Below are 27,500 nucleotides of genomic sequence, written 5' to 3' on the forward strand. Positions count from 1 at the left end.
CGTGTATATTTGTTGTTAATTTTTTGGTGTATTGAGTTTAGATTATTTGGGTGCTAATTGAGTGTATGTCTATTCATCATTTTTTGCCTCTTATAACCTATTATCTTTTATGTATATTGAGTAAATATCCATTATTGGTCTCTTCTTGGTTATAAGAAAATTTTTTTTTTAAATTAATTTTAGTGGTTACAATGTTATCACAGGTTTAATGGCATAGACTAAGTAGTTTAGATGCCCCTATTAACAATCCCATATACTATTTAGCTATGTTATAATGTGTAAATTGCTTTAAATTCATTTGATTACCTATTGAGGATACCTTAAATTCATGTATATAGTAGTATTATATTATATAAATTTTAAAATAATTGTCCTTTGATATCAAGATTACATATCATGTATGTTGATCTTGAAGTGGGTTTTTATTTATATATATATATATATATATATATATATATAAACAAAATTAAGGGTTCAGCAACAGGTTGCTTCACCGCATACTGAAGTTCAGAAATAGCAGCTAAAAATGCTGAAACTCCAACAGATAGCAGTTACCCGCAACTCACATAGGCAATGTAAGTTGCGGGTAACTGCTATCTGTTGGAGTTTCAGCATTTTTAGCTGCTATTTCTGAACTTCGGTATGCGGTGAAGCAACCTGTTGCTGAGCCCTTAATTTTGTTTATAAATGTATAAGAACTTTTAAATAAGTTCCACACCGATAATGGTGCTTACATACCGAAGATAATAGAGAAAAATGAAACAAATATGGACGACTTGCTCCGAAACACCACCGAGTGGGGAACGCTTCTCAAAAATAACCTACAGTTGTTTCCTTCAAAATTCCTACATGCTCGAAATGTACATACATCAAGGTATATTTGTAGAAAATTTCACGAAAAAATATTAATTATCCTGGAAGTTAAGAAGAATTTAAGTGGACTCTGTTGGAATTTCCGAAAATTGTCCCCCACCCTCATTCCAAAACACTTTCACCGGAAATTTTTGTATATTCTGATTCTACATAGTAAATACTATATGCATAGAAAATTTCATTAAAAAATATTTATTTTTCTGAAAGTTATGACCTCCCAAAGTCGGGGGGGGGGGGTAAAACCCTGTAGTTATGCCTATTATATAAGAGCATTATCTTTTAGGTATACCTCTATTTGACCAGGATCTTGTATTTAAATGTGTTTTTCTTCGGTATGGATTTTGTATTCATTCTGATGTTTATAACTCCAACATTGTTTTTTGAAATCTACAGCGTTCTGGATTGGTTAATAACTGAAGTTCATAGTATACCATCATTGATTTGAATTAATTTAATTCATTTGCTTGATTTCAACACTTTTAAGATGAACGGTTGTATATCATTTCATGTCTTTTCAACCTGCTTTGCATGGTTTTATAGGTCAACTATGAAAATTGTATATGAATGCTTTCTATTTTTATTGTCTGCATATTACTGATAATAATAATAATAATAAGGCCCTGACGAGATGTAGTATTTCATATTCTATAATATTTTATATGCAAGAATCGATCTGGATATTGCATCGAAATGATCATAGGTCATTTTCATTGTTATTATTACTATAATAAAGTATTTTCAATGAATCAGTTTTGAGCTCTCTTTAAAGTCGATATATATATATATATATATATATATACACATACACACACATATATACGCATGTAATGTATGACAGAAATATAGAAATACATATAATATTTATATGTATGTATATATATATATATATATATATATATATATATATATATATATGCAAAATTAATTGCAGAATAAAACCATTAGGTCATCGACTCAAAAAGCCACAACCCAGCAATGACCACATATAGGAAGTACAGTATAAACCACAAAACCAAAGTAGCAAAGGGAAGTAAAAATTTTATACATAAGAATAAAATCGATTAAAAAATGTAATAGAATAACATAAATAAATAAACTGCAATTAAAAGGTGATTAAAAATATTATAGAGCGGTACAGATATAGTGGAATAAAAAAAAAAATATATATATAGAAAAAATAATATAGAAAAAACAATAAACTAAAATAAATACATAGGGAAACGTAGAAAAATAGTTCATTCGTTGAGATTAATGGCTAATAAAAGAAGTTTATTACTTCCCTCAGGACAGCAAATTTAGCTGGTAAAATCCAATTTCATAATTCAGACAGGAATACCAAAGTACACGGGACGACATGATAACACAACATCCAATGTGTAACAAAGTAAAATCCATATTTCACCATCCACGTTATTTAAGTTCAAGAAAATCAAGGCACACAAGTCGATACATTAGACCAACATCCAGCAGGTAACATTGGTAAAGTCAAACCATAATTTAACATCATTTACAATGGATTACAGATATAGGTCGGAATACAAACAAAACACCTATGGCCATTTCAGGGGGTACATCACCGTATTTAGAGCACAAACTAGTGATGACCCCCTCTTCAGGGTAAAGAATACACATAAACATCAACGAAGGCACCAGTAGAAAGAAATTATATTATGAGAGCAAGTTTATATAGATAATATGGACTAGACCTAAAATAAAAAGAAAAAAAAATTTTGATATACCCTTTAGAATAGTCAAGCAGGTTTAGTAACTAATTAAAACTACCAGGTTTCAAATCCAACGTAAGCTATGATAATAAATAAATACTAACCATTGTATCCATATTTTTATTATTATTTTTATATCTATATTTTTGTCTTTTTATTTTTATTTCTATCATTACTATTATTATCACCATTACTACCATTATTACCACTACTAATTCTATTATTTTTGTTCTTATTTTTATTTTTATATAGTTTTAGGAAGGTGGAGGAAAATTTATGATTGCAAAAAGGGATTACCTCAATAAACTTATTCAAGGTTTTCGGCCCAAAAGACCTAAGAATGGAAAGGGATTCCCTAATACATAATAAACACTTGCTAATATTAGCCTTAAATTGGGCAGTTCTAGATAAGATTGACCATTCAAGAGAGTACTTCTTATTCCTCCTCTTGAGGTCATGCAGGTAAGAGGCGAGTGTAGTGGAATTATAATATTTCTCATTTGAGAAAGAACTCATGTGCGCTCTATACCTGGCTTTAAAATTCACTGAACTTCCAATATAAAACTTATTTTGTTTGTCCTCGTCTCTGACTATGCATTTATACACGACGCTTGTGGACAAAGTCCGCCGAGAAGACATAAAAAAGGGTCCCTACAATTACATAATTTTTTACGGCCACCCTTAAGGTTATTTCCAATGTCATTAACCGCCCTCACAAATTTATTCTTATCAGCCGTTCCACTTATCTCATTCCCAGATTTAGGCACAATCCGAGGGAATGAAGAGCCCGTCCCACTATCGTTGTGTGGTTTATAGTTGCTTTTATTATAAACAGGGTTTCCCTGAGACGGATATTCGCATAGCTTTAACTTATTTATTTTATTTCTATTTAAAGAGGCAATAATGGATGCTAAATTAGGCATTCCAGAGTAGGAACACTTGTAGACCTGTTACAAATACTGTAGTATTTGTGGTCCGTAGGAAAATTATTTTCCAGGATCTTAAAAAACATTTTTGGTAAACTTCTTACCCTGAGGGAAAAAGGAGGGGACGAACCAAATTACTTCTCTTATTCTGGGTCGCAAAACTTTTGTTTTAAATATCCCCATATTAGGATTTTCCGGTATCGTATGCTTATTTAAAGTGTCCTTATTTTTATTTATATTTCCATCGTTCCCAGTCCCGTTTCTAAAAAATTGCTTACTACGGTTACTACTAAAAATGTCTTGCCTCCACACCGATTGAACGCAATATGGTCGGGTGGTGAACCTGCCATCTTATTTTTAAATCTTGTGTTATGTATATACAAAATTCTAGTTTTGAAGCCGCTTGCCTCAAGAGCGTTATTATAAACTGGCGTGTGTTGGTTAAAAATTTCTTCGTTTGATGATTTAATATTCTAATCGAAATGCCCGTAACAATACTATCTATTGTAGATCTTGGATGATTTGATGAGACGTTTAAATATGACATAATGTCACGTCCAGGAAATTTATTTTCCTGGAGTTAATATCAAATATAATATCTAGGTTGAAGAAGTCCTTAAGGAAACACCTCAGGGACTTCCTCAACCTATTTAAAACAGATTTAGATCTACCCCTTACTGCAAAAAGGGCATCATCCCTATATAGTCCACCAGTAAGAAGGGGAAAACTGGCCTTAATTTGCAACAGGAGGTATAGTCCAACTATGTCCGTTACCTGTGCGGAATCCGATGACCCCATAATAATATCAAAAAAAAACGTTGAGTCCACCCTTTGCCATTCAACTTCGTTGTATGATATAAGGGTCTCCCTAGCAGCTAAGATGATGTCAATGTCTGTGCTTGATAAATCAACAAATTTGCGGGCGAAAACCAAGGCCTTATTTAATAGTATGGGGGATATCGAGTTATAGTAATTCGAAATATCGAATTGTAGGAAGCTAAGAGATGTTTTATCCCTAAGGGAATCAAACCAAATAATGACATCCCCCGTAAAAGTCCATAATGGGAGTTGAACCTTGCCTCTTATAACAAGAATAATATCGTCGATTACCGATTTGCTAATTCGGCCCAAATCCGATTTGGTCGGACATATTAATCTAATCGATGGGTTTGACAAAAAGTCAAGTTTATGGTCCTTTAAAAGAGCATGTGGGGTTTTAGGAGCTTAAGGTTGGGTTCTATCCAATAAGCCTAAATTTGATATGATCTCTAATTGGTTCTCATTAATGCTAACGCATCCTTTTTAGCATGCTTGTATCCGGAATTCAATTCCTTCATTATCAGTTTATCATAAAGTTCAGGTGGTACTGAATAGATATTACCAGTTTTATCTGATAATACATGCAGATTCCGACCTATATCTGTAATCCTTTGTAAATGATGTTAAATTATAGATTGATTTTACCGATGTTACCTGCTGGATGTTGGTTTAATGTATCGACTTGTGTGCCTTGATTTTCTTGGACTTAAATAACGTTGGTGAAATATGGATTTTACTTTGTTACACATTGGATGTTGTGTTATTATGTCGTCCTGTGTACTTTGGTATTCCTGTCTGAATTACGAAATTGGATTTTACCTGCTAAATTTGCTGTCCTGAGGGAAGTAATGAACTTTCGTACAATTTAAACTTAAACTTCTTTTATTAGTCGTTAATCTCAACAGATGAACTATTTTTCTACGTTTCCCTATGTATTTATTTTATTTTATTGTTTTTTTCTCTCTCTATATATATTTTTATTCCACTATATCTGTACCGCTCTGTAATATTTTTAATCACCTTTTAATCGCAGTTTATTTATTTATGTTATTCTATTATATTTTTTAATCGATTTTATTCTTATGTATAAAATTTTTACTTCCCTTTGCTACTTTGGTTTTGTGGTTTATACTGTACTTCCTATATGTGGTCATCGCTGGGTTGTGGCTTTTTGAGTCGATGACCTAATGGTTTTATTCTGCAATTAATTTTGTACTTTTGTCTCAACTAGTTTGAGCACTTCTTATTACAGCCCTGTATAAATTCTATTAGTTTTCTAATACAAAACTGTTAATATTGAATAATTATATATATATATATATATATATATATAGCATTTCACAAATGAAATTTTTTCTTCATGTCTGCATTTTACAAAATATGTTTTAGTAGGATTGAATGATAAACCATCAGACCTAATAAATTCCAGTGTTGATTTATGTAATTTTTGAAATTCATAAGACACCTTGTTATATTTACAATGAAGTTAATCATTTCCTGTGTTTCTTTCTGTCTTTGTAAATGAGCATGCTCATTGCATAGAACACAGTCACTAAACCATCTTGTTTTTGCAAGCTTAATAAATGGTGAAATAAATTAATATTTCAACCAGGAATCCTTGGATAGCTGTATTCCACAAGGCTTTTTGTAGTCTTTGTGACCCAAGTTTCATGCAATTCGAATTTTCAAGCTAAAAGTTCAGTTTCAGTAAACCATGTGTGAGCACTCTGCTCTCTCATTTGTTCAACACAATTGAACATTCATATATATATATATATATATATATCCATCATGATCGTATGACTTATTTTATATCTTTCTCTAACTCCACCTTGATTACCCCCATCCACTTGTCTATAATCAAGTGGATATGTCACTCTTCTACAACATGAAACCTATTTCAGTCCCTTCTTTCATATTTTATACTCTTTTAACATAATATATATGCACACGCACACACATTCTTTTACTTGTTTCAGTTTTTGAACTGCAGTCATATATATCGAGAAAATAGCTTTGCTTGGTATGCAGAATAGGAGTAGATACAAATTTCATACAATGTTCTCTCAATACTAATTATGGGTACACAAGAGAAGCACAGTTGAATTATAAGCAGTTTGATAGAGAAAGCGGACTTTATATATGGCAGGTGCACAGGAACCATAAACACCAAGAGCCCAGGAGCACCCTTAGAGGTAGTTGATAGTTTCTGTTACCTGTGAGACCAAATTAATAGTGGAGGAAGATGTTCTGAAAGTATAGTGGCAAGAGTAAGAATACACTGGAGAAAGTTCAGGGAAACAAAGTTTGTCTGTAGGAACAAAGTCTTGTCTGCTGAAGAAGACCTGTCCAGCTCTGCTTACAAGACAAAACCAAGGTTCTGGAAGAATAATGCATAGGTATATAATTAGGTCTCTAGCCCAATATATCTCCAAATCTAAACCTACTGTACCTCTTCATCTAATTCTCATACCTACTGCATTACCCTGCTTTTGTAATTTATAAAAGTTAAATCCGTATCACCTTTTTGGTATTGACAATCATCATTTCTCCCCGTCAGTCACTTCCAGTTGAAATCCATCCCTCATTCTTATCATCCTCATCACCACTCATATTTACCACCAACCACCCCCAGCCTTGTTGACCATTCCCTTCAGCATTCACTTCTCTCTATATATTTTTGATCACATCTACCCATGTTTCTGTCCTTTTACTCACCCTACCACACCCTTTCAGCCTTTTCCTACACTCCCTTTCTTTGGACATCTTAAGTTGGGGGATTGGTCTGATACTTTGTCACCAACATATTTATCTCTTTCTGGCCCCACTTCATCCATATATAATTATGTGGGGTAGCAATGAATTTCTTCTGCAACAATAAACCTGTTCCTTTGCCTCTCATTATCCTTCTCAATATCTTACATAAAGCGTTCACTTTTCTCTCTTTTATCCTTTGTCTGTCAACCTCACTAGTGCTGGTTCCATGAAGAAAGCACAGTACATTCTGTAAAGTGGTTGATGCTAGGTTGGGCATCCAGCCACAGAAACTATGTCAAAACTAAAATGCTAGAGCAAGATGTGGTTCTACAACACTTCGGCTCATTGATACAATCTATGCCATCATGAAAAGCAGGTATATAATGATTATATATGTGTGAATGTATGCATGTGCACACACACACACACACACACACACACAAGAATATCTTCTCTTGAAGCATCAGTATCTGATAAATTGGTAGTATTGACACAGGAATTATGTCAATACTATCATTATGCCCCCATTATGGCCTGAAAGCCAGAAGTTAGAGGTGGAGTAGAAATGTAGACATAGATTAATACACTATTAATATTAAATGTTTTGTTAATTAATCTCACTAGTGAAATTAATCAAGTGTCCCAATGACACTTGGATCATAATAAATTATTTACATTCTCACCACCATTATCATCATTAATATTATTATTGTTGTTGCTGTTGTAATTTGGAAAATTAAGAAGAAAAAGTGGGATGAAAATATGAACAAGTCAGAAGTCAAAAACTCTTCAACATAAGAATGGGAAAGTATGAATTTGGTGGGAAAAAGTGAGCAAAGTGTGTGTGTATAGGTGTCAGTTTGTAGGCAGTTCCAATTCTATAGTGCACTATGTGCAAATGTCCATGAGGTTTCACTGATATTGGTTTGGTGAAGCAAGATGTAGATATGTATAGTACAGAAGTATAGATCATTGGTATAAGCAATGTATAGACCTGTATAACTGATTACTATCATGATAGCCTGTAATGAGTGAGGTGGGAAACCAAATCGGAGTAGAAATTTATTCAGGGGAGGCAATCAGTTATGTAACTGATCTGATCAAAATATATTATAAGAAAACAAAGACATTTGTACTCTAACAACCTACGTGTGGGTGTGGAGCGACTATGTACATACACCTGTATGTATGCATGCACACCTACCCGTCTTATATATATATATATATATATATATATATATATATATATATAGATTGATGATGATGATGTTTGACTGTATTGCTCCTTCCACATCCATGCAACCAACTCTTGTTCAAATTGAAAATGTCACCTTATTTTTCTTTCTGTTCATCATTTTCCTCCTCCTTATCCTGTTTTTCCTTCTAATTATTAAAGCAAAGCAACTGGTCTCATAAAAATAAAATGATAAAATAAACAACATTACAAAAAAACTTATAAACTGACTTGAAAAGAACAAAATTCATTTATCATAAGGTTGTAATTGCTACACACACACACACACACACACACACACACACACATACATACATACACAACTATTTTTTTAGGCAAAAGAAAGAAAATCATTTGTAAAATAAAAAAACAAAACAAACATTTTGCTGTTGAAGCAATTTCAGTTGTGATAAAAAAAAAATTACAAAACATAAGCTAAGACATATTTGGGGGAATTCAGGCTACAAAAGAGAGGAGGGGAAGATTCAGAAAATTTGAAAATATTTTTTAAAAAGAAAACAATTGTCCTGTTTTCCTTATTTTCATTTATGATAATTACAAACAACACTACAAGCACTAATAATAATAATAATAATAATAATAATAATAATAATAATAATAATAATAATAATAATAATAATAATAATAATCCTTTCTACTATAGGCACAAGGCCTGAAATTTTGGGGGAGGGGGCCAGTTAATTTGATCGACCCCAGTATGCAACTGGTACTTAATTCGACTCCAAAAGGATGAAAGGCAAATTTGAACTTGGCGGAATTTGAACTCAGAATGTAAAGACAGATGAAATGCCACTAAGTATTTTGCCTGGCATGCTAAAGATTCTGCCAGCTTACTACCTTAATAATAATGGTAATAACAATCTTTTCTACTATAGGCACAAGGCCTGAAATTGGGGGATGGGGACAGTCGATTATATTGATTCCAGTACTTGACTGGTAGTTCATCAACCCTAAGAGGATGAAAGGCAAAGTCAGCCTTGGTGGAATTTGAACTCAGAATGTAAGGATGGACAAAATGCCACTAAGCATTTTGTCTGGCATGCTAGTGATTCTGCCAACTCACCACCTTAATAATAATAATAATAATAATAATAATAATAATAATAATAATAATAATAAAACCAAACGCACAACTAAATTTTTTTTAAATGGCATGAAAATTGATAACATGTTTTATATCAGTATTTGTGTATGTGTGAAACAGAGTAGTGTAAATTTATACATACATACATATAAGAATAGGTACTGCAAGAATCAAACAGAGCTCACAGTAAGCTCCCCGCCTGGAGCATGGCTAATGAGGAAAACTGTGGTTAAGGCTGGTGTGTAACCTCACCATTGTTCTGAAAACCCATGAATCGCAATGGTGAAGAGTAGATATAAAAACTGACCAGATAAGAGAATTGAAGTAAAAGAATAAATGTTTATTCCATTGTTGACACCTGTTTTGTAATCTACAAAACAGCTGTCAACTAATGAAACAAACATCTATTCTCTGACTTTGCTTCTTTTATCTGGTTGATTTACATGCACACACACACGTATATACATGTATGTCTATCTGTATATGTATGTGCACTGTAAGATGGCGAATTTAGAGCTTTAGGCAAAGAATCATTATCCAGTCTACTTACATTAAAGTGGCAGGGTTACTACTGTACTTAGCAGTATTATCATACTTCTTCTCACACACACACACACAATCTATTTCATACACATATATGATTTGCATACACATACTTTTTCAGTTGAATATTTCTTTTTAGTACAACAATGCCAGAAATACCTTCTTGGGATAATTCCAAAGAGACCAGAGTCCATTCTGAATGTTCCCTGCTCTTGACCCAAGAGAAATCTTCACAAATGGGGAGTGAAGTACAGCAGAACAACAAGCATGAACTTCATGGGATGAGAATTAGTTAAATAATAATAATAATGATAATGGCTTCAAACTTTAGCACTAGGTCAGCAATGTCAGGAGATGGGGAACAGTCAATTACATCAACCCCCAGTGCTCAACTAGTAATTATTTTATTAACTCTGAAAAGATGAAAGGCAAAGTTGACCTTTGTATTTTGAACTCAGAGCTGGAAGAAATGCAGTTAAGCATTTTGTCCAGTGTATTATTGAATCTGCCAGCTTTCCCCCTTAGTAGTTATAGTAGTAGTAGCAGCAGTAGTTGTAGTAGTATACACATCAAGTATTAGACATACCAATAGAAACACAAATACATAACATTGATAATCACACAGATCCCCACTACATGGATACATTTAGACATACCTGTTAGCATGCACACACTCACAGAAGCACAATACACACCAACAAATATACATGCCTGTTAGTGCACACACATACACACACACACACACATTGTAAAAATGCTCAAAAAATATCAAACACCCAATGGAAACAAGAAATTAAAGTGACACATAAAGAATTTAACTACTTCATTTACAGGTTTTTAGTCAGCAGGTTTCAAAACTGGTTCCTGAAGCCAGTTGCTTTGTTTTAGTGTTTTTTACCCTATTTTTTCCTTTTTTTTTTCATTTTCATTAGGGTCTACAGAGAATTTAAGAGTTCAATTAAATTTAGAACTTCCAGATGAGTTCAGGTTTTTTTTGTTTAAAAATGGTTTGTAAAAATTTGGTTAACAAAATAGAAAAGGAAATGGATATAGGAGAAATAAAAATTAAAATAAAAAAATAAAATATTTAAATAAAGTCAAAATAAAGAGAAGAAAAAAATAGCTGTGTTTCTTGTATTTATACATATCTATTGAAACGAGAAAATGCAATTTACATATTTCTCTTCAGACAAACTTACAAACCATGAATTTTGATGGTCTAATATGACTCATGTGTAGTATATGTGTATATGTGTGTGGTGTGTATATAGTTAGTTAAAATATGTATGTATAACTAGTTAAAATGTGTGTGTGTGTACATGGCTGTAAGCAAGTATATGTGTGAGAACTGAGATATCCATACAATAGTGACAAATGAATGAATAATAATGTCAGCTCATGTTTACTGTTTGGTGTGAGGTATCACATCACAGAAATGGTAACCATGTTCACATGAGGTGCCATTCATTCATTCATTCATTTTTAGAGCTTGCACTGAATTTTACTGAATCGGTGAAGATTATTACATGAAGTGTATGAAACCCATGATAAGTGGTTGACAGCATAGTTCCTAAATTTAAACAGAGATATGCATGCACACACACACATGCACACGCAACTAAGCACAGATTTTGAAATGTTGATATGTGATGATCCAAGAGTAGCCAGACGAGTTAAAAGACAGACTGACCACACTGATGTGGGAGATGGAAAAAGGAAGGGGTTCAAGAGGCACAACCCTATTGTGTAAGACAGGGGATTGTTTTATTACTGCTGCTTTTTATAGTTGTGATTAAAGAGTGATGGGAAGGAGAATGGGGAGGGTAGGAAATGTGTACAACAAAAAAAAAAAACAATTATTGGAAACCAATGCTTCCTTAAAGGTTTCCTTTATTCCAATTTTAGATTGGAGGAAACTGTAATGAAGGGGTCTCTGTGAATCATTTTGCATTCTTTCTTTTCTCTCTGTCTTATCTTTTTTCTACATTTTCCTTCTTTCTTTCTTACTTTGTTTCCTCTTTTGCTGTTACAGTTCACATTTTCTTTTATGAAAGAGAAATAATGAAATCTCTCTTCCTTCAGTTTAAAAAAAAATGAATAATATAAACACACTTTCATTTGAGAAAGACAGAAAATGTTCCTTAGACCACAGCAGTGTTTAGGGATTATTCCCTGCAGTAGGGCACACAATAAGCAGTATAAGTTAGGGTTCTTATTCACATTCGAGATCCTTTCTGTTGTAACACCTGAAAAAGAAAATTAATGAATATTAAAATATTAAACAATGAATATTAAAATATCTTTTTTTTTTAAATATTCTTTTGGCCATATCACTTTCCAGTTCTCATAAAACTGTTTTGACACTCAAACAGTTCCAGAATCTTATTCCATCCACTCTATAGTATTAATATTAAGTAATGTTAATTTAGCAACAAGTTGGTAAAGAATAATTCTATTACTTTCTGTTAAGTTCAGGCGTGAAAGAGATCAAAGATGTTCCTTCTATAATATTGGTTGTAAGATTCTTCCTAAATTCAAAAATGCTTAAACTCAAGGCAATATTTATAGCCTGCTTATTTCATAAAGTGAGAACTCTTTAATTTTATGTTTAAAAACTTTATTTCAGGTTTTAATTTGTGATGTTCCATGCAACAAATTGTAGAAAATTAATGCTTTGTTGTAAGGATGGAGACAATAATTTGAGGATTGACACCAAATTATTACCACAAACACTGTTATGTTCCTTGTATCTATTACCCTAGTTCTCAGAAACTGACTAAAGTTAGTTATTAGGAATGCTATCCAAAAAAGACACACAACTCATTCATAAGATGGAATTTAAAGAAGGATCTAATGCTTGCCAAAATGAAATGAAAAATGATTTTAAAATTCATCTTTCAATGTTTTATACATGAAAGAACTTTTAACATTTGTAATTGATAGTTTTGTAATGTTTAGTAGAACACTTTCTGCAGACAAGAGACTATACAGTATTTGGTAGAACGTTGCACAGAACAGACCATGTAATTTCATTTTTGTATCTGGTTTGCAAGATTCTTTATGTGAATTTGTGTGTTGAAACAAACTTTGTTTTGTCTAGGGAGAGTCATTATGCCAATATATTTAACACACACACTGGTGCAATTCCACTTCTTTATTATTAGTCAATTGGTTAAATATCCAACTAATTAATCAATTGTTTAATTTGTTTTTGTTTGTCAAAGCTCTTCCATTGCTACTTGCAACCTTTTCAATGACTTTTGACTTAGTCCATTATAGAGGCTGTGTTTGTCTACTTGAGATCTTGTCGCATGCATGTGTGTATGTGATTGTGTGTGTGTGTGTGTGTATCTCTGCTTCCTTGTACATGCATGTCTGAGTGTGTCTATGCATATGAGTTTCTGTGAGTATGCACGTATGCCTGTTGTGTATGTATGTGTGCCTATATGTGTCTTTGTGTGTATGCATGTATGTGTATATATGTGGTCATATGGTTCTGTTTCCTTATGTGTATATGTGTGTACTTGTCTGTCTGTACTACCTATGTACCTACCTACATGTGTACCCATCCATCTACCTATCCACTTATTTACATACTTACCTACTTATCTATCTACTTGCCTACCAGTTAGCTTGCCAATCTTCCTTACCTATCTACATAATTAAATACCTAACAATCTATATGACTGACCTAACCACCTAAAACTCATCTACTTACCTATCTACTTGACTGCCTACTTACAAATGAACCTACTTACGAATGTACCATTCTGTAGGTGGTATCTTTGGTATTGGGGTAACTCTACCTTCTATGTGTATTTCCTACTTAGTATGGGTAATGTTTCGTTTATGAGGATGTACTCTTGTATTTGTCTAAGTGATGGATCCTTTGGGTGTTTGGACAAAATGCAAATGTCAATTCAGCCCAGTGTGCTACCATGTTGGTTTTTGGCATGTTGATAGAGTATGGAGTACTGTTTCTTGTCATTATATTTTCTCCTGTGCTCATTTAGCCTTTCCACTATGCTCCTAGAGGTCTCCCAAATGTATGTTGTGTTTCTGGAAATGAACCAATGCATGTGCTAATTATATTGGCATAATGACTCTCCTTAGACCATGTAATATTTCCATTGTAATTGTTACAGACATTGGCTGGAGTGGTAGGAGAAAATTAGGAGGTAGCAATGCCCTACAGATAAAAGAGGACATCACTCTCTTAATTAGTACAATATTTACAAAGTTTCCATTGATTAATAATCATTTTTGTTTTGTTATTATTGAAATTTTCAAACCAGCATTTATCAAAACTGACCTATAGCACAGCTGGAGGTCCACCAAATCACAAGTGTGTTGATAAGCCATGTCTTTGTACAAATTAATATTGCACACCCTACCTTAGTATTGAGCTGAACAGAACAGAGTGTGGGCATGTCCCACAAAAGAGATATCAATGGTGGTGGTAGATTAGAGGGAATAAACAACAAAAATTCAAGTGAAGTGTAGCAATAGAAGTTCCTTGAGATCTGTGAAAAACAGTTGGCATTCCAAGAAATTGGTTTTGCAGTGATTTTGGAACATGCTTTACTTGATTGACTCAAATAAAAGAAACAGAAAAAAAAAAGAAAGTGGTATGTTGTAGCAAAAAGAAAAAAAAGACAGTGGAATGTTTGTCAGGGAAGGCACATGAAGTTAAACAGCAAAATCCCAATATTAAATTCTCTTTGATTAATTCTAACACAATCAGCTTCAATATTCTTACACTTGTCCCTTATTCATTGCTTGTCCTTCTGCTGTCACAGTCCCTGCCACAACAATCTTCCCACAAATGACAATTCTGTACTGACACCATTTCTTCTTTGTGTCTGTACTAGCAACAACAGCAGACTTTCTTCTAAAGAAATTACCTGATTTTTTAAAAATGGTTTCTTTTCTCAATTTCCTTTTATTATTCATGATGATGATTTTACTCTTATGTAATGAAGGTATTTTAGCTTAGGATGCTGTTTGTCTCACACTTTTGGTTAGATCTCTGCTGTATACCTCATTAGAGTATGAGATAGTATAGTTATACTTTGTTACCATGTCACAATACTTCATCAGTGAACTCAGGTTAAGAGCTTCAATAAAAATTTGTCTTAGAATTCATGAAACAAGAGAACTGGCAGAAATGGTAAAGACCTGTACTGAATGCCACACACAATGCTCAGTTCACTACATTTAGGTATTTTAAGTTCAAGTTCTACAATGGCTTAACTTCACTTTTTACCATTCATCTTGCAAAAATCAGCAAATATTCTGAGATCAGTCCCATCAATTTCTACAACCTAACTTTGTATCAAATGAAATGAAGTCAGAATTTTGTTTTTGTTCCCTATCATTTATGTTGAGTTTATTGATTCTTTTTCATATGGGTGAAGCCATAACTCTGTGGTTAACCAATGGCCTTTTGTAAATTTGGGGTTTAAAAACCTTGACCAAATATCTTCTATATTATTAAAAGCGAAATACTGTCTGTTCCTCTGGGACCCCTGTATCTCAGTCTACATTTTCCCTACATAGACATATTATACCTTTTTGGAATCAGGATGATTCCAAGATTGAAAATCTGCCCTTCATTTGGTTCTTGAACATCCAGCATTGAGATCTGATTTAAAAGCATTTGGTTTGCAATTTCTAGCAGTAAAGCTGATCCATGCCATCTTGCTTGTTTGTCAGATAAATGACATTCTCTTTGTTACTTTTACGTCAAGATAAGAACTTTTGGACAAATTGACCAACAATTGGAATTCAACTTGGGACTGGAACAATAGAATGATTGCATTATAGAGTTAATTCTCATCTGTCCTTAACTTCTGATCAAACACCACCAGGGCATATAGTTATTATAGATGTATTATAGTTATGCTATTTAGCTCTCTTTAGTTTTCAGCTGCAGGCCTAATTAGCCCTCCATAGAAGTTAGCTTAAAAGTCTGCATAGTAATAATATTGTGAATGAAATTTAATAAATGGAAATTGCGTTGTGGTTTGTTAGAGTGATCATGCTTATTTTTGAGTGGTCACTCTGTTCATGCTACTACCTGACCCTTGTGTAACTTTAGTAGAGTGCCCATTGTTGTAAACATACAGGTCAGGTCTCCTGTTTAAAGATGCTTCCCCTTCCTCCCTTTGAAAAGCTATCATGGGTTTTATGTTTCTCCTCTTTCAAAGCCATAAAAAAAAATTTTTTTTAAATGTAAAAAAGTTATTTACTGGAGACTGTAGTCATAAAATGAAACTTGTTCCCATACAAACAGTAAAGGAATTTTTTTTTTGTTTGAGTGCAGTTTTCTTTATTTTTTCCCCATTTTAATTTATCATATGATTTGCTTATCCTGACTCTGGTGTTTTTTGGGCATCTTGTCTATAAGGAGAATTTTTCTCTTGAAACAATTTCTGCAGTAAATCTTTTCCAAGTGTACATGAACATTTAAATATGATTGTGCACACCTATATTTCATTCAACACTCTAATTGATACATAGAAATTTATTTGCTTGTCTAACAAGAAATGATGGAGCCAAATAATCCAAAGATTTCTTTTAATACCATTTACATGACAGCTGATAAAATTATATTCCATGGAATAAACATGTTTATTTTTAGGAATTTGACAATCTACAAATGTTATCTAGATCCATTCCACAAACTCATTCAGTAGAACCTGTGAGAGTTAATATTCTATTGTTTAATTAAGTTACCAATTTAGAAGGAATTAACTGAAAATAAGAACTAATAAGCAAAAACAATTCTTACCTTTGCTCTATCAGTAGGTTCATTTTCTTGTCCATTGACAATGTTAGGGCATTCTTTGGAAACCACACATAAAAATTCTACATGGTCTTCAGTTCCGTATGTGTACTGTGAACCAATGTTTATTAACTGAAAATGAAGTAAAATAATTACAGAACCAATAAATATGACAGAGTATTCTACAATATAACAAGGAGAAATTTCAAAGTTGAGAATTAAAATTTTACACATGATGATAATGTAAATGATAAAATGGACAAAATAATTATATCATGTAATTATAATAAATACATTCCACTGTATTGATGCCCAAAGAAATAAGACATTCAAGATTTGGTAAGTGACTGTCAGAGGATATTTGTAGGGTTGCACATCTCTGGATAGCCTCCAGTAGATTGATATTCTGGACAAGATAGGGTTTCCAGACAAGAGATGCAAACTGTAAGTGTGGATGTACCATAGCCATAGCATTAAACAGATAGCTCATGAGTGGCTGACAAAGGTCTTACTGAGTGATGCTTAGGCACCCTCAGCCTTTTTAATGGATTTAAAAATATGGTCCATCCAACACAGATTGCTGACAATAATACCTTGCTTGCATCCACTAGCAGGTATCTTCAAGTAAGTGTTGAGGAGGGGGTAGGTAAATTCTGGGTTTCCTAGAAATACATTTACTTGCTTCAGTTATTGGATGTGTCACCATCTCAAAGAACTTTTAATCCATCAAATGGATCCCAGTACTTCTTTCAAGTATAGTACTTATTTTATCAGTTCCTTTCTTTGTAGAACTACTAAGTTACAGGAATGTAAACAAATCAACTTGTTGCTAAATGGTGCCATACACGTATGCACACACACACACACAGTTTCTGTCAACCAGATTCACTCAGAAGGTATTGGTTGGCCCAGAGTAAAAGACATTTGCCCAAGTTGTGAAGTGAACTACTTCACCACATAGCCACACCTGCACCTAAATATACATATCTGTGTGGTTGAGATATTTGCTTTATAATCATATAGTTTTATGCTCTGTCCCAGTGCATAGTAGCTTGAGTAAGTGTCTTTTTTCATAACCCTGAGCCACCTAATGCATTGACAGTGAATTTAGTAGACAAGAACTATATAGAAGCCAAGTGTGTGGAGTGGGGATTGTATGCTACAGTGGCATTGTCATGAGACTCGGCAAAAGATATTCCTTTTCTTTAATTAAACCATTACTTTCAATTCAGAAATGTCTATTCAATACTTGTGTTCATCAGACAGGTAAAAAAATAATGAAGTTGATGTTCAACTGTGATATTAAAAAACCCAAGCAAACAAAAACAAAGGAATTTCAGACACTTAATTATTAGATAAAATGGATTAATCAACTGAAAGGTTTATCAGATGGCAATAGAAGACACCAGACCTCAGCTTTTTCATTCGCATACATCATTCTACCTCTTTTGTCAAAACCACCACACAGGGTAAAATCAATTTGTCCTCACTAAGAAAAGTCAAGAGGTGACTGCTGTAATGGACTTTTAACACTCCTAGACTGTGTATATTTATCACATACAACAGTGTAATGACTACAATTGGTGGCTTGATTTTTTGTGACAAGAGATTTAATAGCAATGAGTGATTACCTCTTTTGACCTTTACAGTCAGGTGAACTGAGGAAGTATAAAATAAAATAGCTTTTTCATAAACACAATATCTTAACAACAGATGTGAACTCCTGATCCATCTACTCATCCAATTTGTTTTTACAAAGAGATCGATAACAGATTAAAGTATGACATACAAGAGGTTGCTACTAAATGCTCAGTTTGTTGCTCAATAATATTGCAATGATACATTAGTATAAAGTTTAATGATAGCATCACTGAAGATATCAACAGACATAAGAGTTACTTGGACCTAAAGATAATGAAAATCATTCAAAGAGATGCATAAATATATGAAAAACATAAATTGTAAGGAACAGAGAAATTGTTCTTATATTTTAAATCATTAACTACATACTTAGGATGTAGCTGTAATGGAATATAGTGGAGGGGGAGTACAGATGAGCAAAATTTTATCTTTCTATAAAGTAATAAAGAAGGTTCAGACTCATCATTGTTAAACATCCACCTTCCATGGGTTGGACAGTTTGACAGGAGCTGGCCAGGTAGGAGCCTGCAAGAGACTTCTGTGTCTGTTTTGGCATGGTTTTTATGGCTGGATGCTCTTCCTAACACCAACCACCCAACAGAGTGGATAGAATCCTTTTTATGTAGCACAAGCACAGGTGAGGTCATTTTTGGCATGGTTTTTACAGCTGGATGCCATTCCAAATGCCAACCATTTTACAGTGTGGACTGGATGCTTTTTGTGCATCACCAACACCAGCAGGTCACCAAGTAACCTGCAAGACAAGATCCTTTGAGATGAGAGGGAGTATTAGAGGTGACTTTGTATCAGATGAGGAAAGGTTTGAGTGTGATGGAGAGGCAGAAACAGGTGTTTTGCTGTAGAGGAGGTACGCAGTTACCTGGCCAGAAAGAGAGAGAGCTGGGGAGAGATGATGGTGAAGTGCTGGAGTATACTCACAAGGAACAGGGATCAGAATATAAATGGGATGGTAAGAGTAAAGGAAGAGAGAGAAAGATGGAGGCAAGTGCCAGCACATACCCTCAAGGTATGGAGGTTATAATATATGTGACAAGGTATTGCCAAAGTAGCACAAAGGCCAAGAGTAGTTCGGTGACTGGTGAAAACCTGGGTATATAGAGGGAGTGGGTGACTATGGTATAGCAATGATACAGTGAGCAGAGCCGTGAGGACAGGATTGGGGAGTAAGAGATAAGCTAGAGCAGGAAGAAGAAATGTGAGGAAGATAAGAGATGTAGTTTGGTTTGTTTGGGTAGGATGTGTGGAAAGTTTTATTTTATGTGTGGGTGGAATACACAGCGCTTCTAGAACTGACATGGGTAGGTCTTTTCAAGAACCTCATATTGCCAGACATCTCAATCCATTATCATTTCCTCCATGAGGCCCAACAACCTGAGATCGGTCCTCACCACTTCATCTCATGTCTTCCTGGGTCTCCCTCTTCAATGGGTACCATCCAATTTCAGTGACTGACACTTCTTTATACAGCTGTCTTCATTCATATGTATCACATGCATGTAGCATTTGATTCCTCTTATAGCCAACCTTTCTCTCGACACATGAGCACTTTGTCATGCATGCACATCCAATGGAGTATATTTTCTGCATGCAAAGCCCATGTCTCACTACCATGGAGTACAGCCATTCACACACAAGCATCATATAATTTAGCATTCGCTGTGCCTGTCTGCCTAATACATACACACACACACACACACACACATATATATATCAAAAGCTTCTACCCCCACTGGCGACAAAGGGCCTCTCGCTCAGAGTGAAAGGTAGATTTACGACGCATGTGTGTGAACTGTGAGAGTGAAACATGGGCTGTGACTGCGGAGGACATGTGTAGGCTTGAAAGAAATGAAGCTAGCATGATCTGTTGGATGTGTGATGTCAGTGTGCACACATGACAGAGTGTAAACACCCTGAGAGAAATGTTGGACATAAGAAGCAAAGGATGTGGCATGCAAGAGAGACGTTTGCGCTGGTATGGTCATGTACTACGGATGGGCGAGGAGAGATGTGTGAAGAAGTGCCACTCCCAAACAGTTGAAGGAATCTGGAGTAGAGGTAGACTCAGGAAGACATGGGATGAGGTGGTCAAGCTTGACCTTCGAACGTTGGGCCTCACAGAGGCAATGATGAAAGACTGAGACCTCTGGAGATATGCTGTGACTGTGAAGACCCAACAAATAAAGTGAGTTCACGGCTGTGTCCTACACCCATTTCGCATAACCACCCCCAGCCCATTCAAAAGTACCTTGGATTGTAGTGCTTGAGGAGACCTTTTGAGTCAAGTGCATCAACATCAAAATGAAAATCAAATGGAAATTGTAGTTGTGATACCTGTGCCGGTGGCAGGTAAAAAGACCCATCCAAACGTGGCCAATGCCAGCGCTGCCTTGACTGACTTCCATGCTGGAGGCACGTAAAAAGCACCAACCGATCGTGGCCGTTGTCAGCCTCTTCTGGCCCCTGTGCCGGTGGTACGTAAAAAGCACCCACTACACTCAGAGTGGTTGGCGTTAGGAAGGGTATCCAGCTGTAGACTGGAGCCTGGTGCAGCATCCTGGCTTCCCAGATCCTGGTCGAACTGTCCAACCCATGCTAGCATGGAAAACGGACGTTAAACGATGATAATGATGATGATATATATATATATTTACATATGAATATATATATTTTCCAAGGAAAAGGGAAGGAAAAAGAGTTAGGAACATGACAAAAATAATAATATATGAATTAGGAAGACTGAAATACAAACAAAAAATATTTTAAAAAAATAATAAAGAGTAATATTTTATGTGGAATAATACAAAAATATCTTCTGCATTCAGAGCCCATGTCTCACTACCATATTTTATGTGGAATAACACAAAAAGATTCAAATATCAACTGAAAATATCATAACTGGGCAGGTACAAAATATCTTAGATGTAAGAAAGAAACTTTCTAAAAAATAATATAGTAACTGTAGAAATTAAATAAACGCTGAATTAACCAATTATCCAACAAAAAATTTAATCAATAAGGACTTCATAAATGTCCTTTGGTTTAATGTTGACATTATTACCTGAAAACAAAATTTAAAAAAGGTAGTGCAACGGGTGTAAAAAAACGAATATGAAAACAAAAACGCCCAGAAAGCAACGGGGGGGTGGTGGTGTCAGAAAATGGAGTTTTTTTAAATGAAATTTTATATAAATACCTTTCAAATGGTATAGATTACGATTATAAAGAAATTTGTTGGGAAAATCTTTTCCGATGGGGTGGAGAGAGGACTTCGGATAAATTCACAAGATTGATAAGAATTCGAGTTTTTCCCTCGTAATTTGATGAAAATATAATCCTTTTGAAATCACAAATTAGGCTTTTCCTCAGGAACTTGGATGCTAAACATCCATTTGAAGGGTTCAGGTCCTTACTTCTACTATATATATACATGTATCTATCTATCTATCTATCTATCTATCTATATATATGGCAATTAAAAAAATGGAGGATAATATGCTGTACCCAACGACTTGCAGACATTGTATCCCGTTGAATTAATTAACTTAATTTGTAACTAAAGTGACAAAAAACCACAAAGTACAAGTGTTTATGACAAACCATGTTATATTGACAAACTCCATCTATATAGTGTATAGTAGAATGAAGGGATGTGTGCTTGTGTACGTATATGTGTATATACATATATGTACACGTGTATATGGATATGGAGAGATATACATAGCATTTGCGCGTGTGGGGGGGTTGTACGTATGCATGCGTGCCCTAGCCTCTTGACCGGTTGGTATCTATCCAACCATAGCTAAGCCTAGATAGTTTTAAACAATAGTTGTCCAATTAGATGGGAGGAATTAACTGTAGAAATTAACCCTCTCCAAATACCAGCAGAACCTCATACCCGCTGGAAGAAGTAACAGGATATCCTACGCAGAAAAATAACAAGGCACCTCACCGCAAAGTTAGAAAGTTGGCATATTATTATTATTGTTGTTGTTGTTATTATCATCATCATCATCATCATTATCACTGTTATTGCTACTAGAATATTAATAACTTCTATGAAATGAACTTCCATACAGAACTGACACGCACACACTCAGAAAATAAAAAACCCAAAACATAAACAGCCTTCAAAACACAGCAGATAGCGTTGGTACCAGAGACCATGTACGTAGGAGAATGCCTATGTATACATATTTGTATATGTATACATATGAGTGAGGGGATAGAAGGATATATACACACACATGTGTACTCACATATATATATGATTTTGAATCATTGAACATCTAAGTATGGTTATGCACACAGACTTATATATTGGAGTGTCTATAACTATTTGTATGACCTCATGTACTGTTTGTAGGCTTTTTATGTGCCTTATATTTTTATATTTTTATATGTTATATTTTCATTTTTCATTTCTTTATTTTTTATTTTATTCTTGCTGCACCCTTATTATTTTTATTTTTATTTCTATTTCATTTTTGTTTTTATCTCTTACTGTATATTTGTATGGAATTTATTGTGGATCAGCATATCATCCGCTAGTTACTCCGGCAGGAGCTATTCGGATAGAATGGGGCATGCCAATGCTAGGCCGAAACAGCTGTAAGTTTTTGTTTATTCTCAAATTCCTTATGTACTTCTATTTGTAAACCCGGTTGTCAATGGGTTGTCATAAACACTTGTACTTTGTGGTTTTTTGTCACTTTAGTTACAAATTAAGTTAATTAATTCAACGGGATACAATGTCTGCAAGTCGTTGGGTACAGCATATTATCCTCCATTTTCTAATTGCCATATAAATTTAGGGTAAAACAACCCCCCCTTTTACCCACACCCACCTATTACACTTGGTATAACACTAGTGTAACAATAATTGGGTACCCTCCCAGCAGTATATTGGATAGATACTATCCCTTAGTGGGTTGAATCCTCAACCCCTAACTCTCTTGCATTATATATATATATACTAGCAGTATAACCCGACCTTGTCCGGGTGTGACTTATTACGCCATCTATGATAAGTCTTGCTAGGTGAAAATCAACTAAAAAAGAAAGCCTTACAATGAAAAAACCCTTATGATGTAAATATGTTCATAATTCAAAAGACGATGAAATTAATAGGGAAAGTCTGAAGGCTGTTTTGCGTAAAATTATTAAGCGTACGTAAATTTAATCCGTCTAATTAGCTATAGAAATTTTTGTGCAAAACAACTTTTTGCGCTACCCTGATTATACATAGCAGGGTAATCCCTTTTCGCAGGAGCTAGGACGGCAATTTCTGATGAAGCAATTGCTGGCGATCTGTTGCTAAACAGTTTTGCCAGAATTCTATCAGATTGGGCAGAAGATGTTGATGCACCATTTTGCATTATGTTCGAAGTAGCTTCTGGAATGTGGTGAATTGGTACAGTCTGTTGCTGTCATTTTAAACCGGTTGCTGTCTTTCCCCAGCAAACTCTCTTCTTTGGAGACATAATCTATGTATATATTAAACAGAACAACAAAAGTTATAATAGATGGCAGGGTCGGTACTTTTCACATATCTGTAATTTTTCAGATTAACACCCGCATGATTACCCAACCCTAATCCTAACACTAACCCTAACACTAACCCTAAACCCTAACCCTAAAACTCTAACCCTGACCCTAAAACTGTAACTGTAACACTAATCCTAACCCTAACCCTAAACCCTAACCCTGACCCTAAAATCCTAACCCTAACACCCTAGTGAAAATCGTGGTATATTTACAAAACATTGACAAACATGAGTTATATTTTACTGAATGATTGTGTACTTGCACGTGTATGCGTTTGAGAGAGTGAGAGAGGAAGAGGTAGAGAGAGGGGGAGAAAGGAATAGAGGTAGTTAAAAGTTTTCTTATGACGGCTTCTCTTCACTGCCTATTACTTCATTAGAAATCTACGGATGCACATAAGCACATAATAGAGAAAAATGAAACAAATATGGACGACTTGCTGTGAAACACCACCGAGTGGGGAACACTTCTCAAAAATAACCTGCAGTTGTTTCCTTCAAAATTCCTACATGCTCGAAATGTACATACATCAAAGTATATTTGTTGAAAATTTCACGAAAAGATATTCATTTTCCTGGAAGTTAAGAGGAATTTAAGTGGAATTTCCGAAAATTGTTCCCCACCCCCCTCCCAAAACACTTTCACCGAAAATGTTTGTATATTCGGAATCTACATAATAAATAATATGTGCATAGAAAATTTCATAAAAAAATATTCATTTTTCTGAAAGTTATGACCTTCCAAAGTCGGTGGGTACAACTCTGTAGTTATGCCACATTGCCGAACATGAGTTATATTTTTGTGAATGATTGTGTTTACTTGCACGTATATGCGTTTGAGAGAGCGAGAGAGGAAGAGGGGGAGAAATGAATAGAGAACGAGAGCAATGTGTATGTTGTTGTTTTTACAGATCACGTATGTGTGGTTGTGTGTTTTTACATAACAATGTTATGAAAAATAGGTAAAGAATACTGAGAGGAAAGTTTAATCTATGACATTGTATGTATCACTTTCTCTCTCTCTCTCTCTCTTTTACTCTTACTCTCTATATTATATGTTGAGCGCGTGTGTAAGAACACCGTTCCAGGTAGAAGGGAAGAAATATAAAAGTTGCTAGAAACAACAGCCAAATCTCCCTTAAATCACACAAAGTAAACGGAATTTAAAAAATCTAATTACTGCACTGGAAAGTTCACATCGAGAAAATTCCATTGATGTAAAAATTTTTACGAAAAAGTGGAAAATGTGGATTTCTATACACTTTTAAAAAGGCTTCACACAGACACACAACTTCAGCTTTATATATTAAGATATATAAATGAGAATATATGTTTGTCTGTCTGTGTGATTCCCTAAAACTTGAGAACCACACAACCAATTTTCAAATTTTACACATGCCTTACTTAGGGTCCCGGTTGTGTTTTAGTCAAAAAAACTTTTTAACTTCTTGCATAGTTCGAGCCCACAGCAACATCATATCTCCTCCACTATTTAAGTATTACATGCCAACATGTCAAAAGTGAAACAAAAACACTCATGTCAAATACTTTCACTTTAAAAATGAAACTATTCCACTAACTGAAACAATCACATTTCGATACTGTAATGTCAGATACTTTCACTTTAATGGTTTCATTTTCATACTGAATCTACTACAGTGAAACTATACTCTCACATATATACAGGCATACATACATATATACATACATACATGCATATATATATATCTGCACAAATGTATCCATATACATGTGTATATATATATATATATCTGGTGACACGTAAAAGCACCCACTACACTCTCTGAGTGGTTGGCGTTAGGAAGGGCATCCAGCTGTAGAAACTCTGCCAAATTAGATTGGAGCCTGGTGTTGCCATCTGGTTTCACCAGTCCTCAGTCAAATCGTCCAACCCATGCTAGCATGGAAAGCGGACATTAAACGATGATGATGATGATGATATATATATATATATATATATATATATATATATATATATATGTATATATATATATATATATATATATAGATGTATATATATATAGAGAGAGAGAGACAGATGTACATGTATACACATAGATGTATATATACTCATATATACATGCATACAGATATCTATACATATATACAACCATACACACACACATACACATGCACACAAACACACACATTAGTCATTTGGTTTTTTATCCAAAACTACGTCAAAAGTACTGAATGGATCTTTATGAAATTTGGAAATTATATTCTATGCATAACGGGCATAGCCCCCATGAAAATTCATATATTTTTGATGTTGATGAAATTTTAACTATACATATTACACACAAATAAAGTAATATTTCTAAAATTTTTTCTTCTTAGAAGTTACAAAGACCCCTTCATAGGGACTTTACACCCACACTCTAGTCATTTTTCCTAAGCAAAGACGAATACAGTTGTACCATTGGTAGCTATAGGGTCACCCGAACATAACAGATGAGCATTATTTGTAATTCAAAGGAACAACAGTGTAAGACTATCCTTTCAGATATACTTACATTGTGATTTCTGCAATGTGGTGCATAAATTGTCAAGTAAATGAGACACATCTTTGCCTCCACTTATTCACTTGCAAAGTGTTGAGTAAAATTATTTCGTTGCAGACCTCCTTTGAGTCTTTTTATTATCAATGGGACACACATAGTCCCCAGTTGGTAACATTGATTTCAAGGCCTTCCCAGATGAGTGACTGGTTGTTCTAAGACATTTATTGATTGTAAATTTTTTCTGCCCAGTTACCTATCGGTATAGTGGTCATTTGCAAACTCCAGAGGCGACACTTTCATTTCCCTTTACTCCAAACGTCACACGTTGTTATTTCAATTGGGTCATGCCCTTCCAATTGCTATAGATCCGTAATGCATCTTACAGCTGTGCCTGTCACCTGTATGGTGAGGAATCCTACATTGGGGAGTAGTAATGACTAGGCTACGGTAGCTGACTGATTATCATGATCATTCGTCTTTTGGTTTCCTGTAGCTTTGCTCTCTTTTACAAACCCAGTGAACATACATATATTTCCTATTTCAAAGAAATTCAAACAATACATATTACACACAAGTTAAAAAGATTCCCAACAATTCAACTTCTCTGGTTGACATTAACACACCCACCCCCAATAGGGGCCTTAACTCGCACATTTTTCAGCTCCACGAGCTCCATTTTTCAGGAGCAAAATCCTTTTTACAGGGTCCATAACACTGGAATTTTGGAATGTGTGTCTCTGTGAATCCCTAAAACTCAAGAACTACACAACCAATTTCATTCCAAGTTAACACATGCCTTACTTAGGGTTCATGTAGTGTCTTAGGCCAAAAAAGTTTTTAACTTCTTGCATAGTTTGAGCCCACAGCAATATCATATCTCCTCCACTATTTCAGTATTACCTGTCAAAAGTGAAACAATAACATGTCATTACTGTAATTTCAAATACTTTCACTTTAATACTGAAACTATTAAAGTGAGATTATACTTTCACATATATACAG

At 34.3% G+C, this 27,500-nt stretch overlaps 1 protein-coding gene across 6 annotated transcripts in view; it reads right to left on the bottom strand.

Annotated features, from left to right (window-relative positions):
- Nucleotides 1-10,789: 10,789 nt before the first annotated feature.
- Nucleotides 10,790-27,500, bottom strand: part of LOC106873352 (BTB/POZ domain-containing protein KCTD5) — a 192,375-nt gene continuing 175,664 nt past the window's right edge. For all 6 annotated transcript variants that reach the window (XM_089358638.1, XM_089358641.1, XM_089358640.1 and 3 more), the window contains 2 exons: nt 16,775-16,900; nt 10,790-12,227 (listed from right to left, as the gene is read on the bottom strand). In XM_089358638.1, the coding sequence (XP_089214764.1) occupies nt 12,198-12,227; nt 16,775-16,900 (156 nt within the window). In that variant the 3' untranslated portion in view covers nt 10,790-12,197. The remainder of the gene's footprint in view (nt 12,228-16,774; nt 16,901-27,500) is intronic.

This window comes from Octopus bimaculoides, chromosome 10 (genome assembly GCF_046866305.1).
Source record: "Octopus bimaculoides isolate indiv1 chromosome 10, ASM4686630v1, whole genome shotgun sequence".
Lineage (NCBI taxonomy): Eukaryota > Metazoa > Mollusca > Cephalopoda > Octopoda > Octopodidae > Octopus > Octopus bimaculoides.